General features: G+C 43.6%; 7 protein-coding genes across 9 annotated transcripts in view; 4 read left to right on the forward strand and 3 right to left on the reverse strand.

Annotated features, from left to right (window-relative positions):
- Positions 1-754: 754 nt before the first annotated feature.
- Positions 755-2,260, forward strand: LOC6531061 (cysteine dioxygenase type 1). The gene is made up of 3 exons (XM_002091859.4): positions 755-1,119; positions 1,193-1,751; positions 1,825-2,260. Exons 2-3 carry the CDS (start codon positions 1,214-1,216, stop codon positions 2,001-2,003), a joined length of 717 nt encoding a protein of 238 aa, XP_002091895.1. The 5' UTR covers positions 755-1,119; positions 1,193-1,213; the 3' UTR covers positions 2,004-2,260.
- LOC6531062 (protein FAM136A) lies at positions 2,037-2,916 on the reverse strand. Its single transcript, XM_002091860.4, has 3 exons — positions 2,787-2,916; positions 2,560-2,724; positions 2,037-2,499 (listed from the first exon to the last, which is right to left on the reverse strand). Exons 1-3 carry the CDS (start codon positions 2,871-2,873, stop codon positions 2,302-2,304), a joined length of 450 nt encoding a protein of 149 aa, XP_002091896.1. The 5' UTR covers positions 2,874-2,916; the 3' UTR covers positions 2,037-2,301.
- A 1-nt stretch (position 2,917) lies between these two features.
- LOC6531063 (protein FAM136A) lies at positions 2,918-3,891 on the reverse strand. The gene is made up of 3 exons (XM_002091861.4): positions 3,714-3,891; positions 3,489-3,653; positions 2,918-3,357 (listed from the first exon to the last, which is right to left on the reverse strand). The coding sequence occupies exons 1-3, from the start codon at positions 3,798-3,800 to the stop codon at positions 3,169-3,171; spliced, it is 441 nt and encodes a 146-aa protein (XP_002091897.1). The 5' UTR covers positions 3,801-3,891; the 3' UTR covers positions 2,918-3,168.
- Positions 3,892-3,941: 50 nt separating this feature from the next.
- On the forward strand, positions 3,942-4,754 carry LOC6531064 (28S ribosomal protein S28, mitochondrial). Its single transcript, XM_002091862.3, has 3 exons — positions 3,942-4,296; positions 4,358-4,479; positions 4,537-4,754. Exons 1-3 carry the CDS (start codon positions 4,018-4,020, stop codon positions 4,718-4,720), a joined length of 585 nt encoding a protein of 194 aa, XP_002091898.1. The 5' UTR covers positions 3,942-4,017; the 3' UTR covers positions 4,721-4,754.
- Positions 4,704-5,900, reverse strand: LOC6531065 (probable inactive tRNA-specific adenosine deaminase-like protein 3). Its single transcript, XM_002091863.4, has one exon. The coding sequence runs from the start codon at positions 5,832-5,834 to the stop codon at positions 4,752-4,754; it is 1,083 nt and encodes a 360-aa protein (XP_002091899.1). The 5' UTR covers positions 5,835-5,900; the 3' UTR covers positions 4,704-4,751.
- Positions 5,901-6,122: 222 nt separating this feature from the next.
- LOC6531066 lies at positions 6,123-7,154 on the forward strand. Of its 2 annotated transcripts, XM_002091864.4 has the most exons (3): positions 6,129-6,438; positions 6,496-6,631; positions 6,699-7,154. In XM_002091864.4, exons 1-3 carry the CDS (start codon positions 6,226-6,228, stop codon positions 6,767-6,769), a joined length of 420 nt encoding a protein of 139 aa, XP_002091900.1. In that variant the 5' UTR covers positions 6,129-6,225; the 3' UTR covers positions 6,770-7,154. The 2 variants fall into 2 exon arrangements, with proteins under 2 accessions (XP_043062911.1, XP_002091900.1); XM_043206976.1 differs by lacking the exon at positions 6,699-7,154 and having other exon boundaries at positions 6,123-6,434; positions 6,496-6,584.
- Positions 7,155-7,292: 138 nt separating this feature from the next.
- Positions 7,293-24,285, forward strand: part of LOC6531068 — a 44,389-nt gene continuing 27,396 nt past the window's right edge. For both annotated transcript variants that reach the window (XM_002091866.3, XM_015197323.2), the window contains exon 1: positions 7,293-8,097. In XM_002091866.3, the coding sequence (XP_002091902.2) occupies positions 8,046-8,097 (52 nt within the window). In that variant the 5' untranslated portion in view covers positions 7,293-8,045. The remainder of the gene's footprint in view (positions 8,098-24,285) is intronic.

Genomic DNA, 24,285 nt, shown 5'->3' on the forward strand with positions numbered 1-24,285 from the left:
AACCTGTTGCGAAAGTTGGCTGCCAAGCTGGCAGTTTTATGCTTTTCGGCCATTGCAAAACATTTTTCAAATGCCAAAACGAAACACCTTGATGTGGCACCAAGGAGAAAATATTTAATAACAGGGCCTGAAGATCGTTAAAAAGTTATTACTCTTCATGCAACTTCACTTGCATGACACTGCAGTCAAAATTAAGTGTTTTCTTTATTTCGAGTTTTCACTTGAAGTTATATAATTCGTTTATGGGCGTAATTCATATCAAGTTAGGAAGAACAATGAAAGAACCCTTTTCTTTGTTCCGCATTAAATGGAGAAAGTAAGGTCAGTGTTAGTCACTAATGAACTTCCTGAACAACAAAGACATCGTAACCTTACTCAACTGATCGGCTGACAAATGCAATGAAGTGAAATCTGTAACACATCTGAAAGTAGGCAATATTTGTTGAAACAAAAAATATCTTAAAGTCTAGTTCCAGAACTGGAGAAAGCTGCGGTTCTTTTTTCAATGAATTTAAAGGAAAATCCCTGATAGACAGACCCGCAGATCTTGAAACCAAATGCGTCAGCATCCAGATTCAACCAGCTATCAGTTATAAGTCGGTATTAGGTAGCGTATCAGTGACTAGACTCGTATCGCCAAATATTTTTGGGCCAGAGAATATATGTGGAATAAATTTGTTTTTTATTTGCAAACGATCCCATTAGATTGCCGTTAACCTCTTGTCAGGGATTCGGGCACATCTGTTGTGCTCCTCCTGGCAACATTCGATGTGGGTATATAGCTGTGGGTATTGGCAAAATCTGCTATTGATAAGTGGGATGGACGATTATCGCCGGCGACTTCTTGTTTTTGTTATTGCTTTGGACTTGCGCCTCCGATTTACGTCCGATCCGAGCTGATTATGCAGCCTGGACAGGAGAGCGAAATCTCCAGAATTCAGTTCGAATTTTGCGATCCGAGGTGGAGCGTGTGCGGTCACTCGAGCCAATTCAATCATCTCCAACAGCAACGAATCGGAATATATTTATATATACCCATATAGCCATTATCAGCGATCATCGACTTTACAACGTAATTCATCTAAATCAATTGAGAAGTGATCTTTGTAGACTTTATAGGTAGTTTTCCGCGCCCTTCAGCCTTAAATGATGCACCACACTAACTTCCGCTTCCCTTTCGAAACATACTCAGGTCAACCAGAGCAAGCCCAAAATGGCCCTGTCCAAGATCGACTCCGAGATCGAGCAGGTGGACCAGGAGAAGTACCTGCGCCAAGCCACCAGCTACTATCAGGCGCTGGAGAAACCGCTGAAGTACGGACCCGCGGTGGATTCCCTATCGGACTTGGTGGCCGCCCTTCACCGGGAGTTCGAGTCCAACTATGTTAACATCGAGATGGTGAATCACCTTATGCTCAGCTACAAGTCCAATCCCCGCGAGTGGCGCAAGTATGCCAAGTTCGATCGTTACACCTACACGCGGAATCTTGTCGATGCGGGCAATGGAAAATTCAATCTACTGATTCTGTGCTGGGGCGAAGGACACGGCTCCTCGGTGCACGACCATGCCGACTCCCACTGCTTTATGAAGATGCTGAAGGGGGATCTGCGCGAGAAGCGCTATGAGTACCCCAATAGATCTGCCAGGGACAATGGCCGGTCCCATCATCCTGATGGCGAGATCGACAGCCGCGAGCTGGTGGAGATTGGCGAGACACCAATCGCCGTCAACGATGTGGCCTACATAAATGGTGAGTAAATTAGAAACTTGAAAATGTGGGTTTCCCAATACTCACTGCCGTCGCTTCGTTTTGTTTTCCATAGACAATCTTGGCTTGCATCGCGTGGAGAACCCCAGCCATTCGGACACCTCTGTGTCGCTTCACCTGTACTGTCCACCCTTCGACACGTGCTCCGTGTTCCAGGACAACCTGAAGAAGACCACCGCCAAGGTGACCTTCTGGAGCAAGTACGGCGTAAGGACGAAGCAGAACGAGCAGTAGATCCAGCCAGATCCCCAAATATAGCCACTCGTATTGTTGCATATTACTAAGAATCTTTATTACTAGATATTTAATGAGCTAGGGCCCAAGAAGATCCGGGAGTTAAGCAATCAAGCATGGAGAGCAAGGGCCACGTTGGCGCTGATAAGTACTCATTCCATAAGCTATCCCGGATCACAGTTCCGATTAGTGTAATTTAAGTGTTAGCTGTACCAAAAATATTCAATAAATAAGTGAACCATTGACAACTCCTTGAATGTGGTGTTTAATGCCTCTACGATCTTGGTTTAAATCTCGTTTAGGCTTCCATGTTGCGTGATCTCTTTGGTGGACCTCTGTCCAGTGTTTGCTTGATCGACTTGAGCAAGCCGGGAATCAGGTTGATGTACTTGTCCACACAGTTGTTCGTGCAACTCTCAAACATGTGCTGGGATCGGGACATGTCCCGGTCACTCGGATTGCTGGGCAGTTGGGACCGCGCATCGCTGTTGCAGTCCTGCTTATAACCAATCGAGTTACAGAAATAAACATTTAATAATGAATAATCTAATCCTACCCTGACACAATTTTGTAGTCGATTCTGGAACTGGCCCAGCTCGTGCTGCAGAAAATCTTGGGCATCCATCAGAGGTCCAGCGCACTTCTCGATGCAGTTTTGTACGCTCTCCAGTGTCCCGCGATCATCATCGCAGCAGCGGGCGGCACAGCGGTGCATCGTGGACTTGGTATTGAAACATTGTTCATGCCGGGAAAGCATAGCAGGCAACTGGAGGTCAGACTCACCTGCATTCTGCGCAAGTGGGTGCGGTACATGTCCTCGATCATTTCGCTGATGGCGCCCTCCAAACGCTTCTTCTGTTGCTCCACCATTTCAATTTAAAATTTGAACAATTTCGAAAGAACAAAACTAAATGTTAATATGACAGTTTTCGGTGTACAAAGTATGTTTATTTTTTTAACTGATGGCAAAACATGACATTATTCCGAAGATTGTTAGCACAACAGTTGATTGCTACTTAAGACTTTCAACAATTAATAAGGTAAGTTTTGTTCTGTATTCTTAAAAGTGTAAGCAAAATGTGAAATGATTCCAGAGATGGTACACATTGCACGGATTTAAAATAAACGAGTTCAACAACTAATTAGGTAGTAAATGCAGGCTGGGTTAAACTTGGGGAATGCCCTCGGGTCCCTTGGAGAGCACAGCCTTCATGGTCTTCATCATGCCGGGAATGAGGCCCACATGCTTGTCCACACACTGGATGGCACAGCGCTCGAACTGGTCGGTGTACTTGGCTATCTGGTCCTCATTGGGATTGGGTGGCATTTTCACCTTCACATCGTCGTTACATTGCTGCGGAAGACAAATGAGATTTAAACTCTGAGCTTTTTGATCTAGTAATGAAAATATACTGTCGCTTATTGAGTTTAGTTTGACAACAAGATACATTATCCCTGCAACAAGTGGGTGTGATGGATACTTACCATGACGCAACGCTGAAGTCGGCCCTGGAACTCCCCCAGTTCGTGTTGGACATAGTTCTGTGCCCTCGTCATGGGTGCGGAGCAACGATCCACACATCTCTGGACACTGTCCACGCTGGAGGTTCCATCCTGGCAGCACTTGGCCGCACACAAATGCATCTCGTTCTGGAATTTGGTGAAAAACAAGTCAGTTTCTGGATATTTCTGAATGAGAAATCCACTTACCTGCATTTTGCGCAGGTGCGTCTTGTCCATGTCGTCGATCATATCCGTCACCGCGGACTCAATTCGCTGGCGCTGTTGCTGGATCATTTTGCTGATTTAATAGTTAATTACCTATGCCTTACAACCGATTTCGTAATATCAAAATAAATGCCGGCAGCGTGTTTTTTGTAATATTCGATTAGTGATGAGCCGACGCAGCGGCGAATTATCGATTTGCGGTCTATCGGTGCTGCTCTTCTTCTTTGGTTTTCCACTTGGTTTTTGGTTTCTTGTGGATATTCTTAGTAAATAATAAATTAAAACCATGTCGCTGTTGCAAAAACTAAGTAGATCCGGTGTACCGATGGCTTCTTTAACCTGTCGAGCTCGTATACCCATGGCCATTCGGTTTCTCAGCGGTGACACAGAAAAACCGGCGGAGGCAGCTACTCCCTTAGTGAATACGGAAACGGCGGAGATTGGTAGCAGCAAGGGAGGATTTGCCCGTGCCTTTGAAAAGTACACGGCTCCTGCCACGCCCCCACAACTGCCGGAGGACAACCAGACCTTCGCCTCCCTGTTGCGCCACTCCAAGTTAATAGATGTGGGTACTCGATATAAATAATCCTATTGTTTATGTAATAACCTGTTGATTTCTGGAGCAGCTGGGCAACGCCGAGGGCAAGGTGGTCAGTGGCAAGATCTTCCATGTGGTGGGCGATGATCTCTACATAGACTTTGGCTGGAAGTTCCACTGCGTCTGCAGTCGTCCAGCTCGCAATGCCAGGTGAGTTTAATCAAAGCCCCTATCCTCTTTATCCAATGAACAACTCTTTTATTTTAGCGACTACGTACGAGGAGCCCGTGTCCGACTGCGCATCAAGGACTTGGAGTTGTCCACCAAGTTCCTGGGCTCGACCAAGGACATTACCATTCTGGAGGCAGATTGCCAGTTGCTGGGTATCCTGTCCACGCCCACCCGCCAGTCTACGGCCAAAACAACGCCGAAAATCGAAGATATCCTATAAATCCTTTATTAAAACCAAGGCTTGTTAAACGTTACGTCAAGTCTTCGTTCTCCTCGGTTGTAAACTGAAACACTTCGTAGTGATGGTTGAGTTCCCGCACCGAATGCAGCTGGAATCTCGTGGCAAGAGCTCCGTTGTCAGAGTTCTTAACGAAAAATACTCTTTTCGCTCTGCTGTGCACCAGGGCCATGGAACACATGAGGCAGGGTTCCTGCAGCAGATAGACATCGTAGCCGGTGCACAGATAGGGTCCGAATTTGGCCAGGTTGTCTGCCCCTTGAACTGGGTTAGCTTCCTTACATTCTCTCGACTTTTCCGCCCCGAATGTAAGGTCTCTGCAGTCTTCGTTGTTCATCAGGTAATCGTAGTAGGCTTTGGGAATACCCCGTAAAGTGGATTCCCCCTTGGAATCCTCGGTGAATATAACCTCCGTTTGTGTGGCGCCTCCTTCTTGACTGCGAGCCACAAAATCGACGAGCATCATGCAGCAGTGCTCGTGTGGCTTACAAACTTCACCGGTTCCAGCAATGGAAACTATGCTCGGTTGTCGCGGATCCACGCAGATGCCCACCGGCCGGTTGGCATTGACGTCCCGTGAGAGCCGCAGAAGCAATTGGCCCATCCTTTTGTGAAATGTGCGTTGTGCGGAGCTGAAGTTGCTGCCATTCCTCAGTGACTCCGAGTAGTGGTTGGGGTGAAACTTGCAGGGCCAGTGCTTAAGAGTCTTTTCGTACTGCACCCGCAGCCGGGGCATTCGTTCTGGCACCTCCACCACTCGGACACCCTGGCACAAGGCACGGAGCACGTGCTCCGAAAAAGCGAACTGTTCCAGGTGCTGTTCGAGGCTTTGCGATACTCCGAGCTCTGAGCTGGGACAGATAAGTACGCTGCGATCCTGGACGCGCTTCAGGTGCTGAAAGTGGGGCAGTTTCTGGGAGAGCTCCTGGATGACCGCCTGGAGCTGTTGCTTCGTCTCCAACTGGCAACTGTGCGCCTTGATGAGCGCAATGTCCTCGTCGAACTCATCGGAGAGGATGGCCCGGATGCCGGTGATGTCTTCATCCAGATAGGGTGATTTCCGAGCACGTTTGCTTGGAGGCGCGGTTATATCCATTATTTACTTAATTCCTCGATTAGAAGAATGCTAATTGGAAACGATAGTTTGGTCAACTCCACACTGGTTATCGATAAGTGCCAATCGCTAACGCTGTAACAGCTGATCGGTTAAGCGCCAAAATTTGAAAAACGACCTTCGTTTGAAATAAATTTGGGAATAATTTTGTCAAGGATAATACCTTAAAAAGGACTATTAAACAATTAAATTCAATTAATAACACATTTGTTTCTATGAAAATCTGTTGCTTTTTTGATTACTTGCAACCATCTTGTTTATAATCAAATATGTAATTTTATGTCTATGCCAATTTGATAACCAAAGTTTATCTCAAAATTCCAGTAAAATATGTGCTTGTGATTTCTAGTCAAAACACAGAGGAAACATCGAAATGTGTCTGCGTTTGTGTTGCGGCTATTTGTCGCTCTACATGGGCTGCATCTTCATTGGCTTTACGGGGATGCTTGTGGCCATAATGGTCTTCTCTGTGGGTCTATTCGAGCTGGTCAAGGGCAATGAGGAACTATTGCTTGTGATTTTGGCAATGGTCTTTGGCATTGTCAATGCCCTGGCCAAAATACTTCTTCTCTTCGGCACCATGTGGGTGAGTGAATATATTAATAGACTGAATTTGTAACCATATCCAATCGCTGCTCAACAGGATATGTGCTGGGCCATGCTCCTGTCCTTCTTGATAGGTATTGTGTCCCTGGCTGTTCTCGTCGCATTTACAGTGTTCTTCTACTTGCTCTTGTTGGAACCTCTGCACCTCCTGCTAGGATGTTTGATAAGCATAAGTAAGTAGGGAAATGGAGTTGTGGATTATGTTGATCTTAATATATATATATATTTTCCCCTTTCCAGTCGAGATGTACAACGAATGGGTCATCATTTCAACTTGGTGGTGCTGTCGATCGTGCACCCACGACTGCTAGGAGTTGCAGTTGGTTCCACTTGTAGCATGTTGGGCATCGAACGTCTTCGAACGTACAACTCTTTGCGATCTTCGAGTCGGTTGTGGTACTGTGAGCACCAGAGAGAACTTGTATCCGAAGCACAACGTTGAGATACAGATACATTCGGCTGTTCCGACTTGAGTGTCTTTCAAGTAAGTCAGTTCACTCTGAGACGCGCGCTGGATATGTCGTTCCTGGAGCCCTCGAGCTGTTCCAGCAAATGAGCGTGTGTGTGCCAGTGTATCGCCCCCTACTCGTCAAGGAAAGAATAAAAATTCAAAGAAAAGAAAAATATCGGAAGAAAAAATCAAAAATTATATCTGAAAATACACAAGTGTATCTGCAAGTGCAGTCGTATCTGTGAGACGAGAGTGTTTTCTATTTTCCGCAATTAGAAGTAACGGTGCGAAGGTGATTTGCACGGGAGAAACTGGAAAATCAGCGAAGCGCGAAATACTCGTATCTGCAATTTGTGTTTTCGTTTTGTTTTCGGTTTCGCAAATAGCAAGTGAAGAGCCCATTACTTTAATTTTAATCATTGATCGTTTGCCCATCGGTTGTTGTTGTGTGGCCCGGTTTAGGAGAATTCCCACAATTTGTTCTAAGCCCAAATAAAAAGTAATCAAATAAAAGCCACAACCCCAGAGACACAAGTTCGCGAGCCGGTTTAGTCATCCAAAAGTTCCGAGAACTGAGCGCAACGTTGAGATACATTCGCGTTATTCTCATTCCGTATCGCTGGTCACCAGCTGTTGGCCACAATGCCTCCGTACCTGCTGGATATTTGCCTTACCCTGGAGCTTCGTAGACCGCGATAAGATATCGCCAACTAGTGGTGAATAAAGCCAGATACTCGTACTCGAAACTGCGAAAAAAAATCCATATACGACAAACAAACGGAAAAGAAAATCGCACAGTTCGGTGCCAGTGTTTAAAGTTAAATCGAGCGCTTATCTTATCGGCTAGCCATTGATTGAGCTTTGCCTTTCCGCTCGGCTTTCTGCTCCGGGTGAAGTCATTTGCCCACAATTGGCCCGTTTTAGATACTGTATCTGCTGCGGCCGTATCTAATGCAGCAGCCAAAGCAGTCGCGATAATAACGACCTCCTTCAGTGTCAGTTGCTCTGCAATCGCCGTCTAAATTTAGAGCCAGATCAGGAGAGTGGGAAAAGATCTGGCCAAAACTAAAACCAAAACCAAACCAGACGCACTCGGAAATCGTAAATCGTAAATCAAGCAGCCGGAGGAGACCAAGATGGACATAGAATCCGATTCGGACACCTCGGAGAGATGGGAGGACTTTTTTGGTAAGCGAGCGGGATCACTGAACTTCTGCGTGCAGAAATGACATGACTCAGCGGGCTGGGGAGGTGCACTGAGGAAAAATCACATATCAATCACGGAGAAAGAGTAGTATTATGGTATTTGAGCTTTTGAGCCACAATAATGGGGCATTGCATTTCAAAAGCATTTGAGGGTATTGAATAGTAATAGGAATCTTATTATTTCGCACTTTACAATAGGCTGAGTGGAAAATGGGTGTTGGCAATTTCACTTCCTTGACTAATTATTGATAATATACATGAAATATTGATATGTAGGTATTTTTTCCTGTGTGAAGACTCTACGCATTCTCCAAGAACTCCGAACTCCGAATATGGACTTGCGTACAAGAACAGACCATCAAGTTGGCTTTCTTTGGCTCGTCGGGTTGGGGGATGGCGATGGAATGGGAGGATTGGTGCTGGGACTGTGACTGGGGCCAATGCATTTGGTGGCTCGACGGCTCCATTCCGTTCCGTTCCCATAACTGTACAAAAAGTGGGGGGAAAAATAAAATAACAACCCACTGAGTGGCGGTGGCATTGCGTGAATTGCGGTGTAACGGGTTCGCTTTGTTTTTGCATTCCGCTTTTGCGCAGTCCGAAACTTTTTTCGACATTATTTAAGCGCTCGAAAAGTCGGTTGTAATGAAATTTAATGATAATACATAATTTCGGGCCATTTTGACCCACATTACCATACAAGTGTGGCCAAGAAAAAGGTCTGTCTTCGGATTTGCAATTTATGTTTTGGCTGCCACCATTCGCGGTTTGCTGACCCACTTAATTTGTAACGCCGATTTGCTTGCCACTTTGGGGGGCACATGTTGGTTGCATTGGATTTCCTTCTCATCGAAAGCTTTCATTCAATTAGTGCATTAGTCATAAGTCTTGACGCTGCGTTTCTTTTGTTGACTTTCTTTATTACTATTGCACGCCCGCTAACAGCGGATGTTAGATAACACCGCCCCTAGCACAACAGCGCTGTGGATAGCTCTGTTAGTTAACCCATGGTGGGCCAAAGAAGTGTTCAAAACTTACAAGGATCTAAGAATACCAAGAAAGCGAAAATTTAGCAAAAGTAATATTGAAGTGAACATTTCAATCTATTTAAGCTTAAAAAAGTATTATTATAATAGCTGCAAATAACATTTTCAAAGTGGTTTGTAAATGTTTTATTATAGAAATTCTGTTCTAGTCAATTTGTAAATAGAAAAGAATGATACCTTCAAATAAATTTAAACTTTTTGTAAGCTAGCTTCAGAAAAATGAACGAATAAAATAGTTTTAAACGGGTTAAGATGGTGCGTCAATTATTGATAACGGACACGGCGAATTCAACAAGTGGCCTTTGTTATATCAATTATACGAGCATTCCCATGAGTAGGGCGAATGAATCATGTCATGCATGTATGGGTGATCGGGGGGAACTGGGACCTTTATAGGTTTGTTCCGCTGATCCCACCAGCTTAGATGGCAAACTCATAAGTCAGAGGCGATTGTGCAAGTGGCTGGCATTTGGCGCGGCCACCAAACGTGACTCCATCTGCTGGCGGCATGTCCAGGATATTACCGATTGCATCGACCTATAAATAGAACCCGCCGAAAGATATCGCCGTCCGTCAGTTGACCGCATGCACTATCAAATGTCACCAGTACGTCTTCTTTTGCCCTTTCCGTGTATCTGTGTGTCTGCGTGTTTGTTTGCCTCTTCAACGACAGCGACTTCAATTTCAGACAAACAAACAAAACGGGCAATAAGAAATTTTCATCTGTGGACACAAGTGTATGTATGTATGTAGGGGCAAGGGGGCGGGGTACAGGTCAAGTCTTTGAATTACCTCTGGTAACCACAAACACCACGGGAGTCTGTTCATTCGATATTGTTAAAGATTGTGATCTGAGGAAACCTTTTTGGGGGCCCTGCGGTTCGTTGTCGATTCTCTTGTGACATTTATTTGGCTGACATGGCTTTCATATTTGGTTTATTCAACAAATACTAATAGATATCGATGGTAGTAGGGCTAAGGCGTTGATAAGATTTCGCCGCAGGTATTTATTGACTTTTTGATAAAGCCGACAAGGCCAGCACCGGAGACCTGTTCATATACATATGCATGCACACATTTGTGGCATGTGCGTGGCTGCCAATTGAAATTCCCAAAAGTTTAGGGGTCAGTTTTGCAGTGCTCCACTTCCGCAGCCGCAGGGCAAAAGGTCCCAATTACAAGCAATTGACGAAGCTCATCTAATTAACCGCTGGCATGGAGTTCGGTTTCATAATCGGCGGGTTCATTGGCCAATTGGATGTTAATGCCATTACCTCACCCAGTTGGTGTGTTGTCGCAAATCGCAGGAAATGGCCCAGTTAAGTGCCAGGAACATATACTTTCTTGAAGAATAATAAGTATGTATAGAAATTCCGTTTATCTTTAAAGTGCTAGTGTCATTCCAGAACTAAGGTATTTTGATAAGTGAACGGTTGGGACCTTCTTTAAATAGAAAATACTTTTAGTAACCCAGCTAAACCAGCACATAGCCAAGTTGGCACCACTGCGACGGGGCTATAAGTCTTGCCCCCTAATTGCCTGCAAGCAGACTCTTGGATTTTGGAGTTGGAGCTGAAGTTGAAGTTGAAGCTGAAGTTGAAGCTGAAGTCATATCCCAGAACCAGAACCAGACCAGACCTCAAGTGATCTGTGTGTGGGCCGCCAGTCGGCGTTTGTCTGACGTCTGACGACGTTTGTGGAAGTCCTCTCCTCTCAGCACCCAGTGCCTCGACGGCTCTCTAATTGCATTTCTCTCAGTGCAACGGCTTGTGTTGTGGGCGTTGCAGAAGGTCGTAAAACCCGAGTATTGTGCACGCACGTCCCAAAAGGTTTTTCTCAATGAAGTTTGAGGAGTCTGTCTGGCCATATACCCTCACCCAAATGGGCGTTAGGAAGTAGTAAACTTTATAGACTGAATAAATTTATTGATTAAAAGTTCTAATTAATAATAAACAGCACATAAAAGTTTATGGATTGCTTGTTCGCCTGAAAAAGCACATGTAATGCGTTTTAATTAAGCGTTAAATTAGGCATTTATTTAAATATAATTCTGGGGTAATAGGAAAATTGGTAGCACACTAAAGATGATATACTTTTTTTTTGCTATTTATCTTAGAAGAATCATTTTATCTTCCGTCTGAGGGAAATGTCTTTGAATGCATATTTATGAGAAGGGTATAGATATCTGACTGCCTGTCAAGAGCCCTGAACATATTTCGTTTTTTTTTGTTGCAGTGGAACTTGGGGTTTAATGAACGCTTTTGCCGCTCACAATTCTATTTGGCAGCAGATTTACAACTTCCTTGCAGAAATGCCATTTGCTTCGGCAATTTACGCCCACCTTTCTGGAATGAGGGGGCGGGCTATGTATATTGTACCTATGACATGCACTTAAGCCGCTTAGAACCTACATAGTCGTATATATGGGTACTTGAGTTTATATAGCTGTACGTATCGATAGAAACTGCCTGACGATCGTGAGTCATGTTGAATCTAAAAGAGAGCTGTGAAAAGTTATGTTATCGAGCTTTTTTCTTTTTTTTTTTGTGTTTGTTTGTGTCTTGGGTTCCTAGTGAAAGTAGTCACTGCAGTCAACCGGGCTCCCTCACGAGGCCGCACCTTTCTCCCTCCCACTTTTCCATTCCATTTCACTGGGCAGGCACGCATGCGCAGAGCATTGATCGTCGCTCTCGCTCGCACTTGTGGGCAACGACCTGCGGAGATTCTGTCACGCTTCGGCGATGTCTCTGTCTGCATCTCCATCTGTCTCAGTTGCTCTTAATGGCCACCTATAAAACCCATCCCGCTGACACACTTTCGCTTTCATCGACTGCAATCGGCGATCTCTGACATAATGGACACGATTTGCATTAATGCTAAGCGATTATTACTCGGAAGACACTGAGAGAAATACATGAAGCTTGGGTCTTTCCAAAAAGTTCTATGCACAGAGGCAGATATGTTGATAAACATAGATTTTACTAAAGCATTGCATTTCTCCATTTGCAATCGAATTGCTTTTTATATTTTTCTAGCGCTTGATTATATAAGTGAAGGGTATTTGGTAGTCGCAACACGCGACTATAGCGATCTCCCTCGTTTTGTAGAAGAACAATAGTAGTTTTTTGTTCGTTTACTCAATCGGGGTACACATACATATTTCCCATTCTCATTTGGCGAGTGAAACTGAAGCTCTATTTATTGATTAATTATCCCCCATTCCGTGGATTCGGACAACGGAATTGGGTCATTGTAAATGGCAAAACACAAAATCAGCGGGAGCCAAGTGCCTGGTGGTATCACTAACTTTCCCGGCCGCATTTCGGCCAACAGCAGGGGGCGGCTTATAGCTGGAGTCAAGGTCATAACTATCATTAGTGAACACCTTTGGCGAACGAACACCTTTTGGAAAACCTGAAGCGCTATATAACTTTTACCTCTATCAGAGTGACTAATAGAAAAGCTTTTATTGCTCAAGTCTTTAATTGCGCCTTAAAGTAGTTGTGTATATTTTTGTTCTTTTTTTAATTGCTCATTTTAAGTGTAAAAAAATTCGATTGGCTATGAAATAAATGCCAAAAATAGCTAAATTGGATAAGTGAAAACGCATTTCGTTTTGAAGCGTATCGTTCACTATTATTGCAAAAAGTTTCCGCATTGGCTTTAGTTCTCTCTTTTGTTGTTTCGAAAGTGAATTCAAACGGTGGAAGTTTATGTACATAATTTCCATACAATAGCAACGTAATTTTATAAACGACTCGCTTTCCAACTAAGTATTTCAATGGGCTATCGCACAAAACTACTTTTGCACCCATTCGCCCCATTATAATAATTAAAATATTGCTGTAACCACTTAAAGTCGGCGCAGAGCTGACATTGATCCATGGCATTGAAACTTCCAACTGACTTACAGTTCTGAAACGCACTGTACTCACATATATAAATACCGAACAGTTGGGTGTAACGAAGTTTTTGAGCGGCCAACCTTCAAATGTCAGCGACTGTTTTACATTGAGTCTCTGCCGCCATTTAAAGTTGTAAAATGCATACGTAAAACAATAAAAAATTTAAAAATTTACACATCCCATGTGGAGTGTCTCGAAATTCCAATCGAAAAATGCAATCTTTCTGCGCAAATGTTACTCACATTGTCGCAGATTTCACATTTTTCGTTTGCCAATCAAACAAAGCCATCGCGTCTGGACATTGTTTAAGTATTGTTTAAGTATTCATATGGCCACAAGAATTGTTTACCTTTGGCCAAACATGGGCAAACACAGCTGTTTGGCAACAAAAAGCCAGAGCCACATACAAAACAAATTGCGTTAGAATTGTGTTTACTAAGCTCTACAAAACGAACAAATGCAAAATTCTCTGAGCCGAAAAAGCTCTAAAAATATGCTGCTGAACAGGTTTGTTATTTTAATTTAATTTTTATTTTTTTTTTTTGTTTAGCACAAAAGTTCAACAAAATTGAAAGAGAGCGAGTGGAAAACGTGAGCAGCTGTGAAAAGCAAACAATGAGAAGCGAGAATCTGAACTTTGCTCAAGCCAAATACAAAAGTTGCTTACATAAGAACTTTAAACGGGGTTTAATAACCAAAAAAAAAAAAGTAACAAGAACAACATGTTAAGTTTTGTTTGGTAACCGATCTTAGCGCTGTGGAAAATTCCTTTTTCATGACAGCAATTATGACATCTTATGAGTAAGCAGTTTAATTTTGATCATCATAAACAAGGTTTTTAAACATGTAAAAGTCACACTAGTCAACTTATCAGTTTAATTTTCCAATCAAATTTTAAAGTGTGCTCACTTATCGATCATTGATTCATGATCACCTGCAGAAGACGCTGATCGTAAGCATACATCTTCATGTTGTTCGATGTCGAGTTTCCAGTTTTTCGGCCACTCCCCTCGCACTCACGCCCACCTGCTAAATGCCAGTATAGGTGCATTTGCATGATTTCCACATTAAAACAATAGAGAACGCTTCATTCAAATTACTCGACTATCCGATACCCGTTACTCAAAGGCAAGTGCTGTAGCAAGCATGTTTAAGGTGCAATAAAGTAATGACTCTTTGCAACTGAACTTTTAGTTAGCTATTAATATGTTTTTCATATATCTTACCCATTACTTTGTTGAAAAGTGCCACAAATTTTCGAGTATGCAAGGTGGCGTCTGCCCAAAAATCCATATTTCAAGTGAAAACTGGTTGTTGATGTGTGTGTGTGTGTGTGTCTGGTGTTTGAGCAATCTGCGTGATCAATACACGACGCTAATGTACAGATCATGAGCACTGATTGCGCCTGCTGCATTGGAAAATGAAAAATCGGAAAAACTCGTTGTCGTCTGGAATCTCTTGGCCTGCTGCAGTTTGCAGTCCACAGTATCCAGTGTGCCATCCTCCTTCCAGTGCGGCAACTTGTTCTCCAGTGCTGCAGTGAAGATCATCGTCATGGACTCTAGACTCAACAATGATCATCACGATGATCGCGGCTCGTTCTCTCCTCTTATTAATTTCCAGCACAATCTGTGCGGCATATCATGTCAAAAATTACAAAGACTCGCTTGTTCAGGGGGCTGGGTCAAACACACACGAGTGTGTACATACATATAGATATAGTACATGGATGTATACTCGAATGGTTTGGAATTTATGAGTTTGCTTTAGGTACCGCCGCTCTAATTAATTCGAATGAACATCGGCGGCTTGGCTTCGGGGCCCATGACCTGTGCACCAGTTTCCCAATACGCGTATTTGCTCGGAAAATTAACGCCACGCCTTGTGGGCTCATTAAAAAATGGCAATCAGCGTGACCATTCCGTGCTTGATAGTTTGACCATTTGGCCAGTTTCAGCTAACGAAGGCACTGAAAGAATTATGTGATTAGTAAATATTTCCACAATAAAGCCTTATTTTATTATATATTTTTCATGGATTTTATTTCCAAATTCTTGAATTATTTTCTTTTTATCCTACGATGTACTGCATTTTTTTCCACTGTGCCCAGCCTTCACCTTCACCTTCGATCTGGGGCTTCAAACTCATTTGTATGTCGCTGACGCTTTGTAATTTAAATGAATTTGTATTTAACAACATTATTTTCGGCCTGTCGACTGGCAATGGCCAACGTGGCGTATGATTTTAATGATACCCAGTCAAGTCTAAGGTTACCAAGCTCATTTGTTGTAATCCGAACTGTGGCTCAAGTTCGCTGGCGGATGGATTTCCTACATTCATTTCGCAGCGATTACTGAACGATTACACCGAGCCAATATATCCATGGGCTACAAATTGTGCGGACATGCTAGCATGGATGTGGTCGAAAAAAAAAGTGAAAGAGCCCGAAAGACTTGGTCGTGATAACACGTAGGCCACAAACAAGGCGCGCATGCGAGTGCCACGCCCCCTCCCATCGAATGCAAGATCGAGCTTAGTTTTTTAGTAATTTTTTTTTGTAATTTTCCTCATCTTTGGCACGTCTGTGGAGCTCTCAAAGCCGAGCAGCGAGCAACACCCACTCGATATGGCCGACAGAGGTTTATCTCTTCTCGACTGGCTGCACAGTCTTATTTGGTGGCATTGCCTGGTTTTATGACCTCCCCAGAAAAGCAGAAACCCGAAAAAAATAACAAAAAAAAAAGTAACGAACAAAAAGACTACGGTTACGCCTCTCAAGTCAGGTGCCGCAACAAAAGCTGCGGTCTCGCATCTCGAATCTCGGATTTCGGCTTAATGGCCAGCTTAGACTAAGGCACATTTGTACACATTTTTCTACTCATTTTTATGGCCAGCGTATAAATCTGACCCCCATCTCTGGTGGATTTCCAATGGTCTTATCTACAGAATCACACTTTCGGGGCGATGGAAATTTTGATTTACAAGATCAATTTGAATTCATTATGGAGCGTATCGTTAATTCATGTTGCTCCATTAAACTGATAAACTTGGGACACCCAGTTGATGACACAGCAAAAAGGAATTCCAAACTACTCTCTAATGAAATGGTTACCTTTTAATCATTTCCCACCTTTAAAATGCTGCCAATGCAGAAATCAAGTCAAACGCCATAATAAGCGATCGTAAAATGCTCAGCGAAACGCGCACGTAATGCTCATAAATTCATTTGCATTTGCCGAACATGGGAAAGAAATGCGAAGCCAAAACTGGCACAAATTAAGTGAAAAGTAGAGACATATCTGTCGGCACCTTTTGGCCGATCATGTTTGACACAAATCAAATCGAAACCAGCCAGCGCGCCAAACACGAAACAAATCAAATTAATCCAAATCGATGGCCATTAGCAGGCGGAGCACACGACGGGCATAAAAAACATAAATGGCTCGGGAAGCTTATCACTGAAGTTGGACGTGTTTCGAGTGGGTGAGTGACCTGGACCAGCGTGTCCAACTCCTCCTAATTAGCACCTCTAATTGCGGTCCGAGGTGCAGCTCTAATTTGGGTAGAGTAAACACTGGGAGTAAAACCTTTATTTAACCTTTTCTCGCTAGCGCAATCGCAGCTTTCGGTGGCTACGGTGGCGTATGCGTAATGTGCTTCTTTATTTACTTATTTTGTTTCTTTTTTTTTGGGCATTTTGGTTATTCCGAGTGCATGCTTTCCTTTTATTTGTCAATGTCGTGCAGTTGGCATTACGCCATTTTTGTTATTGTTCCGTGCCATACACACCCCTTACACTCTTTCAATCTCTCGGCCACTTTGGCTTATATAAACCAATTAGTCGCCTTGGCATTTGCATTGAAATGCATAATTTATGAGTGCAGAAGACAGGCAATTATTATTATCCAGTTGAAATCCCAAAGTGTGGCAAAAGATATAAAGAAATGTTTTTCACTCACACGAACCTTAGGCGCAAATGAAGCAATTAAATTCAACAGATGCAGACTCATAAAAATTATATTTTAATGTGTCGTTTTTTTTGTTGTTGTCTGCTCCTCTCTGTGGAATATTATGTTAATTCCTATGCGCGAAGCATAAAATTTTAATTTCGTGTAACTTTAATAGGCCGTAAAACGTTTAACTTTTGAATTTTAATTACTTTGCTTTCGATGATATAGTAAGCTTCGTATAGATCATGCTGGTTCTCCAGATTGTATCGCCCATTGAATTGGCTTTCACATCATCGGCGCTGCTGCACTTCTGGGCGATTTATTACGGCCAAGCCAGCATAATCTGTGTCCAATGCGGGACTTTCTTTCAATACTTTGAATCTATTTCTTTTTACAAAGGAAATTGCTTGAATTTTGTAAACAAAGAAGTATTGTTTTGATGGTAGACGCAAACAAAATATTTTAGAATCTTAAAAATATAAGAAGTAGTAGTGATAATCCTTAAGTAATCCCATTGAAGATTTAAATGTAATTTTTCTGAGTGCACTCTCATGCTTGGATTTTGGCCAATTCGTCTTCAGTCGAGTTGATCCAAAGTATCTGTAAGCTTCTTTTATAGCTCTTGCTGCTGCCTAATTGCTTTTCTTACTCGTTTCACCATTTTCCTTTCTTTGCAGGTAAGCAGCCCACAAATCTCTAGAGAGCACCACTGACCCACTTGCTCGACGACAAGTGGCGCCACCAGGGGTTCGCGCAGAGATTTCCAATCCCGCAGGGCGGTATCGTACCTAAATCAATCGCATCGTATGGGATCGTATTGGATTGGATTGGATTGGATCTGATCTGCATGTGGGATATCTTTATTGCCATGTGTCACCATTATCGCAGTGTGCTTTCCACCCATCCAATCCAGCCCCTTCATGAGTTATGGTCCCCCATTGCCAGAGAGATCGGGTTAATTAAATGCGCTTTTCCCTCGTCGCTGACAGGCCAACGACTTTCCCAAACATTCGCCCTCGCTTGGTTGACAAGATGATGCTGGTATCCATACACTGGCACTGATAAGATCTCGAGATCGCCGATTCATTGACTGCTCCATATTTTTGGCTAATGCGGAGGTGCGAACCTGTTCTCTAATTGGGTTAAAATGTAGTTGGCCTGGCCCAAAGGCGGAAATCAGCCGGCGCACAACGGGCGTTGGCCATTTAGCAATTGATGTTGCAAATGGCGAGTGGCATGATTTATTCGTGAGCCTGCCGACTGACCTCATTTTCGATGGCATTTTTAATGATGCGAAAAGTGCCAAAAAGTGATAGCTGGTCTTGCCATAGCTTTCTTGGGAAATAGGAGTGGTATTTGCAGTCAAATGATATCCAAGAAGCGTGAAGCATCTGGAGCTACTATATATCTAGTACTTATAACCACTATAGTTTATAAGCATTTCTCGTAAGACCTGTGAGTGATCTTTAATCGGCTTAGAAAACATTCAGTGAGGCCATCTGGGAACCCTCACATCGGTCGACTGTGTCAAATGAACCTGTCAAACGTCAGCAGACATTCACTTTCTCCTCGGCGCAGCTGGCGCCTGGCAATGGGTGGTGTTGGTTGGTGGTTGGTGGCTTGGAGGTTGGAGGTTGGTGGCCATGGGCTGGAAACGGTGGCTGGAGGTGAGCTGCATCCTGCGCCGCGCTAAATTGCAATTTGCTTATGCGCCCAGCACTCACCCACACACTGCCAATCAGTTGGTAGGCAATAAGTCAAACGCCGCCGCTGAAAGTTCAACAAATTGTGGCGAGCTAAAGGTTTCAGTAAACGCCGGCATTTGTTGCTATTTTTGCGCTTCCGTTGCATGTTGCAATTGTATATTGCATACTGTATACTGTAGACTGCACACTGCAGACTACACACTGCATATTGCATATTGCAGATGGAGTTGAAGTCAGTCAGGCAGTCAGTTAGTCAGCCGGCTGTCTATCATTTGCCAGGCACTCATGCCTTTCATTTTAGCCGCAGACAATTGCCATGCCTCCCCGGACAGCGGCGATCACCCACAATATGCAATCCCGATTCCCGCCATCGAATTCCCTCCTACCCTTCGCCCATTTGCCTGCATTTTCCAACATTTTCCTGCATTTTCCAGCCCTCAAAGAGGCCGCTCTTTCATTTTTGCCCGCTCGCAGTGCAATTTCTATTTCTGTAACGCTTCGTTTTCATTCATAACTTTGCGTTGGGCCTGAATTTGGATCGGGAAATGCATTGGGTGCCCACAAATTAATGCTAAACTCTGTTTAAGTTGCACCACCACCATCATCACCACCCCGAAGCCCTCTTATGCAACACGCGATCCTTTGATTTCTGCATCTGCTGCTGCGTTTGGCGGCAATGAGGAAGTTGTCTTTTGTGGGTGACTGTGGCAAATGGCCAGCGTCTGATTATGATTATGGTGGGGTTAAGTTTCTTCGCGATTCGCTGCGGGTTTTAACTTTTTTCTTATTTTTGGCACTGCGAGGCGATTGCCCGCCGTGATAGCCCAAATGTGTGGCACTTCGAAATAATCGACTGAAGTTATAATCTTTTATGTTATTGGACCATTACGTTGGTTATACAAAAAAGAGTGCTGCCTGAAAAGGTGAGCAATTGCTTGGCGTTTTAATTTAAATCAAGTTGTTGATGCCTTTTGACTGCCAAAAACCTGAGATAAAAGCATTTGAAGTAATGAAACACAAAAATGCTAAGTTAAGTGAAAGAAACCTACTTTTAAACCTTATACCACGCACTTGTCACTTGTTTTTGTTTTTATAGAAAGTAGGAATATTTAACAAGAATTCCTTTCAATATCGACGAAAGGGACTCATTGGTTGTTATGGTCTAAAAACAAGATTGCGACTTGGCAGCTGCACGTCCTCGACCTTTTCGCGATCGGCCAAGTGGCTGAAGTACTGAGTTGCTGCCAGCTTTTCAATAACAATAAAGGCGAGATCCCCGCGCCCCACTCTCTAAATCACCTTGTCAGTCCGACAATGCAGCCTGGCGCGTGCTTCTGGCCAGGCCCAGATAAGGCCCAACCAGTCCCAGTTCCTCGGGGATACGCAGATGCAGATGCAGATGCCAGACGATGACAGCTCCAAGCCGAGCCGAGCCAAACCGAGCCAAGCCTAGCCCCCATTTGCCTGGCCCATTAAACGGCAGCCCAGGTGGGCGTCGCCCCTCATCCTGTCCTTCACCACGTCCCCTTGCCACCGCCTGCTCCTCATCAACGGCAGACAACAATGGCAACGGAGGCGTCATCTACCAGACTACGCCGGCTAACAAATGTGTCCGCGCTGCTTGATGATGGCAGGTCCTAGGATCCGCGTAATGAGTTACACACACTTTGCTAAAAATGCATACAAATTGCTGAAGTTCTGTAGATGCATTCTGCATCATTTAGTAATTTAAGTTTTTTAAAACTCTCTATCTAGATTATTAGCTCCGTTGACTTGCGTATTTCCCAATTTTTCCATGTGCATGTCTAAGGAGCTCGGCTTTTAGAGTGGACCCAAATTCCTGGGGGGTAGGCGACTGACTCCATTTGTCAAGCCAAAGTTTAAGCGGCGTCATGTGCATTAATTGTGGCAAATGTTTGCCCGAGCTCTGCTCTCAGACCAAAACAAACAACTGGAGGGCCAACCATTTTGGCCAGTTGCCGGCTGGCTAGCAGCTCATGATTTTTTGGGGCGGTCTTGAGTCTTGAGTCTTGAGCTTGAACATGAGCGAAAGTGATTGCAGACCGCCGGCGGCATAAATCCTGCAATGAATAATTTAGTCGTTCGCCAGTCGCGACCGTGGAATCGAATGGATTGTATACAAAAACGAAACGTACTGTTTGGGGCAAGCATTTAAGCCGCAGGAGTTGCGCCCAGCCCCATTTTGACCACCCAAGCGTCAGTGGCGGCGGCGCCTTGGCGGCAAATTCATCACATGAGTGTCCCCCGCTTCCGAGATACCAAGAAACCGAACCATGTCCCTCGTCGCCGACCTCTTAAACCCCGGGGCGACTACGCTAAATCGTGTGTGAATGGCGAATTGACGAACTGCAGCGGCACAGTGGGGCAGAAAAGTGAAAGTTGTGCAAAAATCCAAGTAGCCAAATATAAGTGCGTAAATCTGTGAACGAAAACATTAGGTTTATATAAAGACATATGCAGATTTAACCATTAAATTTGTTACGATACTTAAAAAAAAACTTCACAAACTAGCTTCAAAGTGTCAATGATGCCAATTAATATTTGGATTATCAAATGCAACTCCATAATGATGCCAATGATGCCAATTACTTCCTTTGCTAGTTAAATGCAACTCTGACAGTGCTGCCAATTCTTCAAAATATAACAGAAATCCACATATATTCTTTGTATAATTTCGCTCAAGTTTAGTTGTAGAAAATAACGTAAATCTCTGAGTGGCTGACCACCGTGCAGAGCTTTGCTTTAATGGCCCCAACCTGGCTTGGCCGGGCTTGACCATTACGGCGACCAATTAGTCATTCGGCACTGGTCTTACATGTCATCCGTTGGAGGGGTTTGGCCAAAGAGACAAACAGCATACAGGCAGGCAGGCAGGCTGTAATTTGTTTGTCAATTAAAAGCGCCGGCAACATGCAAAACATGCCTTTTGTGCGACTCACTTTCGCAACATGTTGCACGTAGCCGTAGTTGCCGGATGAAAGCGGGGTCACAGAATTCACCGGCGCGGGGTCACCATTGCAAAGGGAATGGTGTTGTTGCAATGTGGCAGGGGAAGTGGCCACCGAATGCGGAAATTGGCGACAGCTGGCGCTCACTTTCCATGGCATTTGGGCGACTTCTTTTGTGGTTCTGCCTTGTCAACGCTAATGGTGATATGCAAAAGGAAAACTGAAAATCGAAAGCGGTACACAACGGCAACAGCAACGGCAGCGGCAACAACAAATCACAGTGCCGCTGTTGCAGCTCATTATTTTAACGGTGCCGCCGGCGGCACTTTCTACCGACTGTCCACAAATAAGCAGCCATGTTGCATATAGTCTCCATACACATTTGTATTATTTTTGTTTCCATTTCATTTTTTTCGTTTTTTTTTTTTTTTTTTTGCTGCTCTGCGCTTTTTGGCCACAAATCCTAAAATGGCAACGGCGACATGTGCGACCGACTTAGCCAGGCAGAGGCGACAAGGTGATGGCGACATGCTCACCGGCTGAGGATGGCAGCGTGATTGGAACTGGAGGAGTCTGGTCTCAAGTATTCGGAAGTTGGCTAAAGTCATAGTTGTTCATAGTTGTTCTCCTGTCAGAAATAGTTATTAGAAATACTTTATTTTAACGAAGCTTTCATGTGACTAAATGCTTCAACAAGAAATGAGATCATCTAAAAAATATTAAAAATATTTTATTAAAAGTTTAATGTATGTATGTATAGGCTGTGTTATTATTTCAATGCTGATTCTCATTGGAATTTTAAGTTAGTCACTACTGTGATGGCGAAGCTTTCTACATAGTATGTAACTACATATGTACTTTTATATTCTGAAATCTAAACACGCCACTACATTTCCTACCTTTATTTTCATAAAATCTACTAATAATGTAGGCTGCAAAAATATGGGAATTCAAGGTAAATCTTTTCTTGAAGAAAATACCGCTTTGTGAGAAATATTGCGATGCGATCTCTCAAACATTTCCATCCCTAGCAGCATTCGCAGTCGCAGCTGTGTTTTTTGGAGCCAGGTCGGAATCGAAGTCGGATGCGTGTGTTTGCCTTTCGGCGAATAAATCTCAAATATAAATAATAAGCAAATATTTTATATTTACCTTTTCAGGCAGACTCCGCTGGTCTTTGTGCCCGTGGATCTGCTGTCGCTCTTGATGCCCAATTTGGTGTGGATTTGGATGTGGATTTGGTTTTGGATGTGGCGACGAGATTGGCGACTTTAGTGGGTCAGGCGGTCGTTTGAGGGAATCGAAATTGAGACTGGCGCCTCGCTGGCATCGATTGATTTCATATGGTTGCCGTGCAATTAAACCCGCTTGGATGTATGGTATATGTATGTACGAGTATATTCATATAGCTGCACTGCATCATCCACATGTCCAACGGCGGCTAATTCGATCTCAACGAGCCCCCAGAGGCGCAAGGAGCCCGATTCTGATCATTCAATTAAAATATTTCAGAGGCGCAGAGCAAAGCCCCGGAGCTGAATTGATTGATCAAAGCGCAGAGAGCAATAAATAAAATGAGAAGTGAATAAAATGAATAAATGCAAGTGCCAGCTATGCGCCGCACATGTTCAACACTTTGCACTTCCTCGTGGAGTGGGCATGGAATTCTGCTTTTCGCCGTTGTGCATTGGAATGCGAAATTAATGAAATCACATGCAGACGAGAGTCGGTCGCATGGAGGCGAGGGGCAGGAACTGGGGGATACCAGGGTATACTAGGGGATATCAGGGTATATCAGGGGATACCAGGAACCCCGGCGGACGACGATGAGGTGGCCACAGCGCCGCTGACAGTGATTAATGTACGCAGCAGGAACAACAGAAACTACCCGCACAGAGGAAAAATTAAATTGAACTTGGTCAGTAAATGACATTCCATATAGAAGTTTTCAAGCTTCGCGAAACAAAAGTACTCGAGTATTTAAACAAAATGATTCAATCAAATTTGCATTCCGTTCTCCTTCCTGCTTGTTGAAATTTGAAGTTATGTGATGTTATAAAATGTTGAAATTTAAAGATATGTGATTGTTATAAAATGTTGAAATTTGAAGTTATGTGATGTTATAAAATGTTTTAATTTAAAGATATATGATTGTTATAAAATGTTGAAATTTAATGTAATGTGATTGTTTTAAAAGGTTGAAATTTAAAGATATGTGATTCTGTTAATGAAATGTTATCAAATTCCTTATGCTCGTAAACAAATTGGACAGAATATAATGCAACCACAAAGATATGAAGAAACCAAAGCCGCGAGAAATACATAACTCGAGTGTGACTTTTATCCCCAGCCCTTCGACCAACGCACACTCACATTAATGACACATTAAGATCCAGAGAACAAATCACGGTCAAGTGGTGCTCCAGTCACTTGGGTGGCTTATTAAAAGCGAAAATAAGACTCTCACAATACGTTTCGAGAACGACAGATCGAAAGTAGCTTAGGTCCACAAAAGGCAGTGAAACGAAATGGAATGTTAAAAGGGTTACCACAAAACAAAGAAGCTGAGGAAGCCGATGAAGCTGATGAAGCTG

The sequence above is a fragment of the Drosophila yakuba genome, chromosome 2R (genome assembly GCF_016746365.2).
Source record: "Drosophila yakuba strain Tai18E2 chromosome 2R, Prin_Dyak_Tai18E2_2.1, whole genome shotgun sequence".
Classification (NCBI taxonomy): Eukaryota; Metazoa; Arthropoda; class Insecta; order Diptera; family Drosophilidae; genus Drosophila; species Drosophila yakuba.

Excerpts from the sequence above, each read along its gene's own strand:
- LOC6531061 (XM_002091859.4), top strand. The coding sequence starts at position 1,214 with ATGGCCCTGTCCAAGATCGACTCCGAGATCGAGCAGGTGGACCAGGAG. Across the intron at positions 1,752-1,824 it reads CGATGTGGCCTACATAAATG|ACAATCTTGGCTTGCATCGC; the intron begins GTGAGTAAATTA and ends TGTTTTCCATAG.
- LOC6531062 (XM_002091860.4), bottom strand. The coding sequence starts at position 2,873 with ATGGTGGAGCAACAGAAGAAGCGTTTGGAGGGCGCCATCAGCGAAATG. Across the intron at positions 2,725-2,786 it reads CCCACTTGCGCAGAATGCAG|TCCACGATGCACCGCTGTGC; the intron begins GTGAGTCTGACC and ends TTCAATACCAAG. Across the intron at positions 2,500-2,559 it reads GACTACAAAATTGTGTCAGG|GACTGCAACAGCGATGCGCG; the intron begins GTAGGATTAGAT and ends GGTTATAAGCAG.
- LOC6531063 (XM_002091861.4), bottom strand. The coding sequence starts at position 3,800 with ATGATCCAGCAACAGCGCCAGCGAATTGAGTCCGCGGTGACGGATATG. Across the intron at positions 3,654-3,713 it reads CGCACCTGCGCAAAATGCAG|AACGAGATGCATTTGTGTGC; the intron begins GTAAGTGGATTT and ends ACCAAATTCCAG. Across the intron at positions 3,358-3,488 it reads GACTTCAGCGTTGCGTCATG|CAATGTAACGACGATGTGAA; the intron begins GTAAGTATCCAT and ends TGTCTTCCGCAG.
- LOC6531064 (XM_002091862.3), top strand. The coding sequence starts at position 4,018 with ATGTCGCTGTTGCAAAAACTAAGTAGATCCGGTGTACCGATGGCTTCT. Across the intron at positions 4,297-4,357 it reads GCCACTCCAAGTTAATAGAT|CTGGGCAACGCCGAGGGCAA; the intron begins GTGGGTACTCGA and ends TTTCTGGAGCAG. Across the intron at positions 4,480-4,536 it reads CGTCCAGCTCGCAATGCCAG|CGACTACGTACGAGGAGCCC; the intron begins GTGAGTTTAATC and ends CTTTTATTTTAG.
- LOC6531065 (XM_002091863.4), bottom strand. The coding sequence starts at position 5,834 with ATGGATATAACCGCGCCTCCAAGCAAACGTGCTCGGAAATCACCCTAT.
- LOC6531066 (XM_002091864.4), top strand. The coding sequence starts at position 6,226 with ATGTGTCTGCGTTTGTGTTGCGGCTATTTGTCGCTCTACATGGGCTGC. Across the intron at positions 6,439-6,495 it reads TTCTCTTCGGCACCATGTGG|GATATGTGCTGGGCCATGCT; the intron begins GTGAGTGAATAT and ends GCTGCTCAACAG. Across the intron at positions 6,632-6,698 it reads AGGATGTTTGATAAGCATAA|TCGAGATGTACAACGAATGG; the intron begins GTAAGTAGGGAA and ends TCCCCTTTCCAG.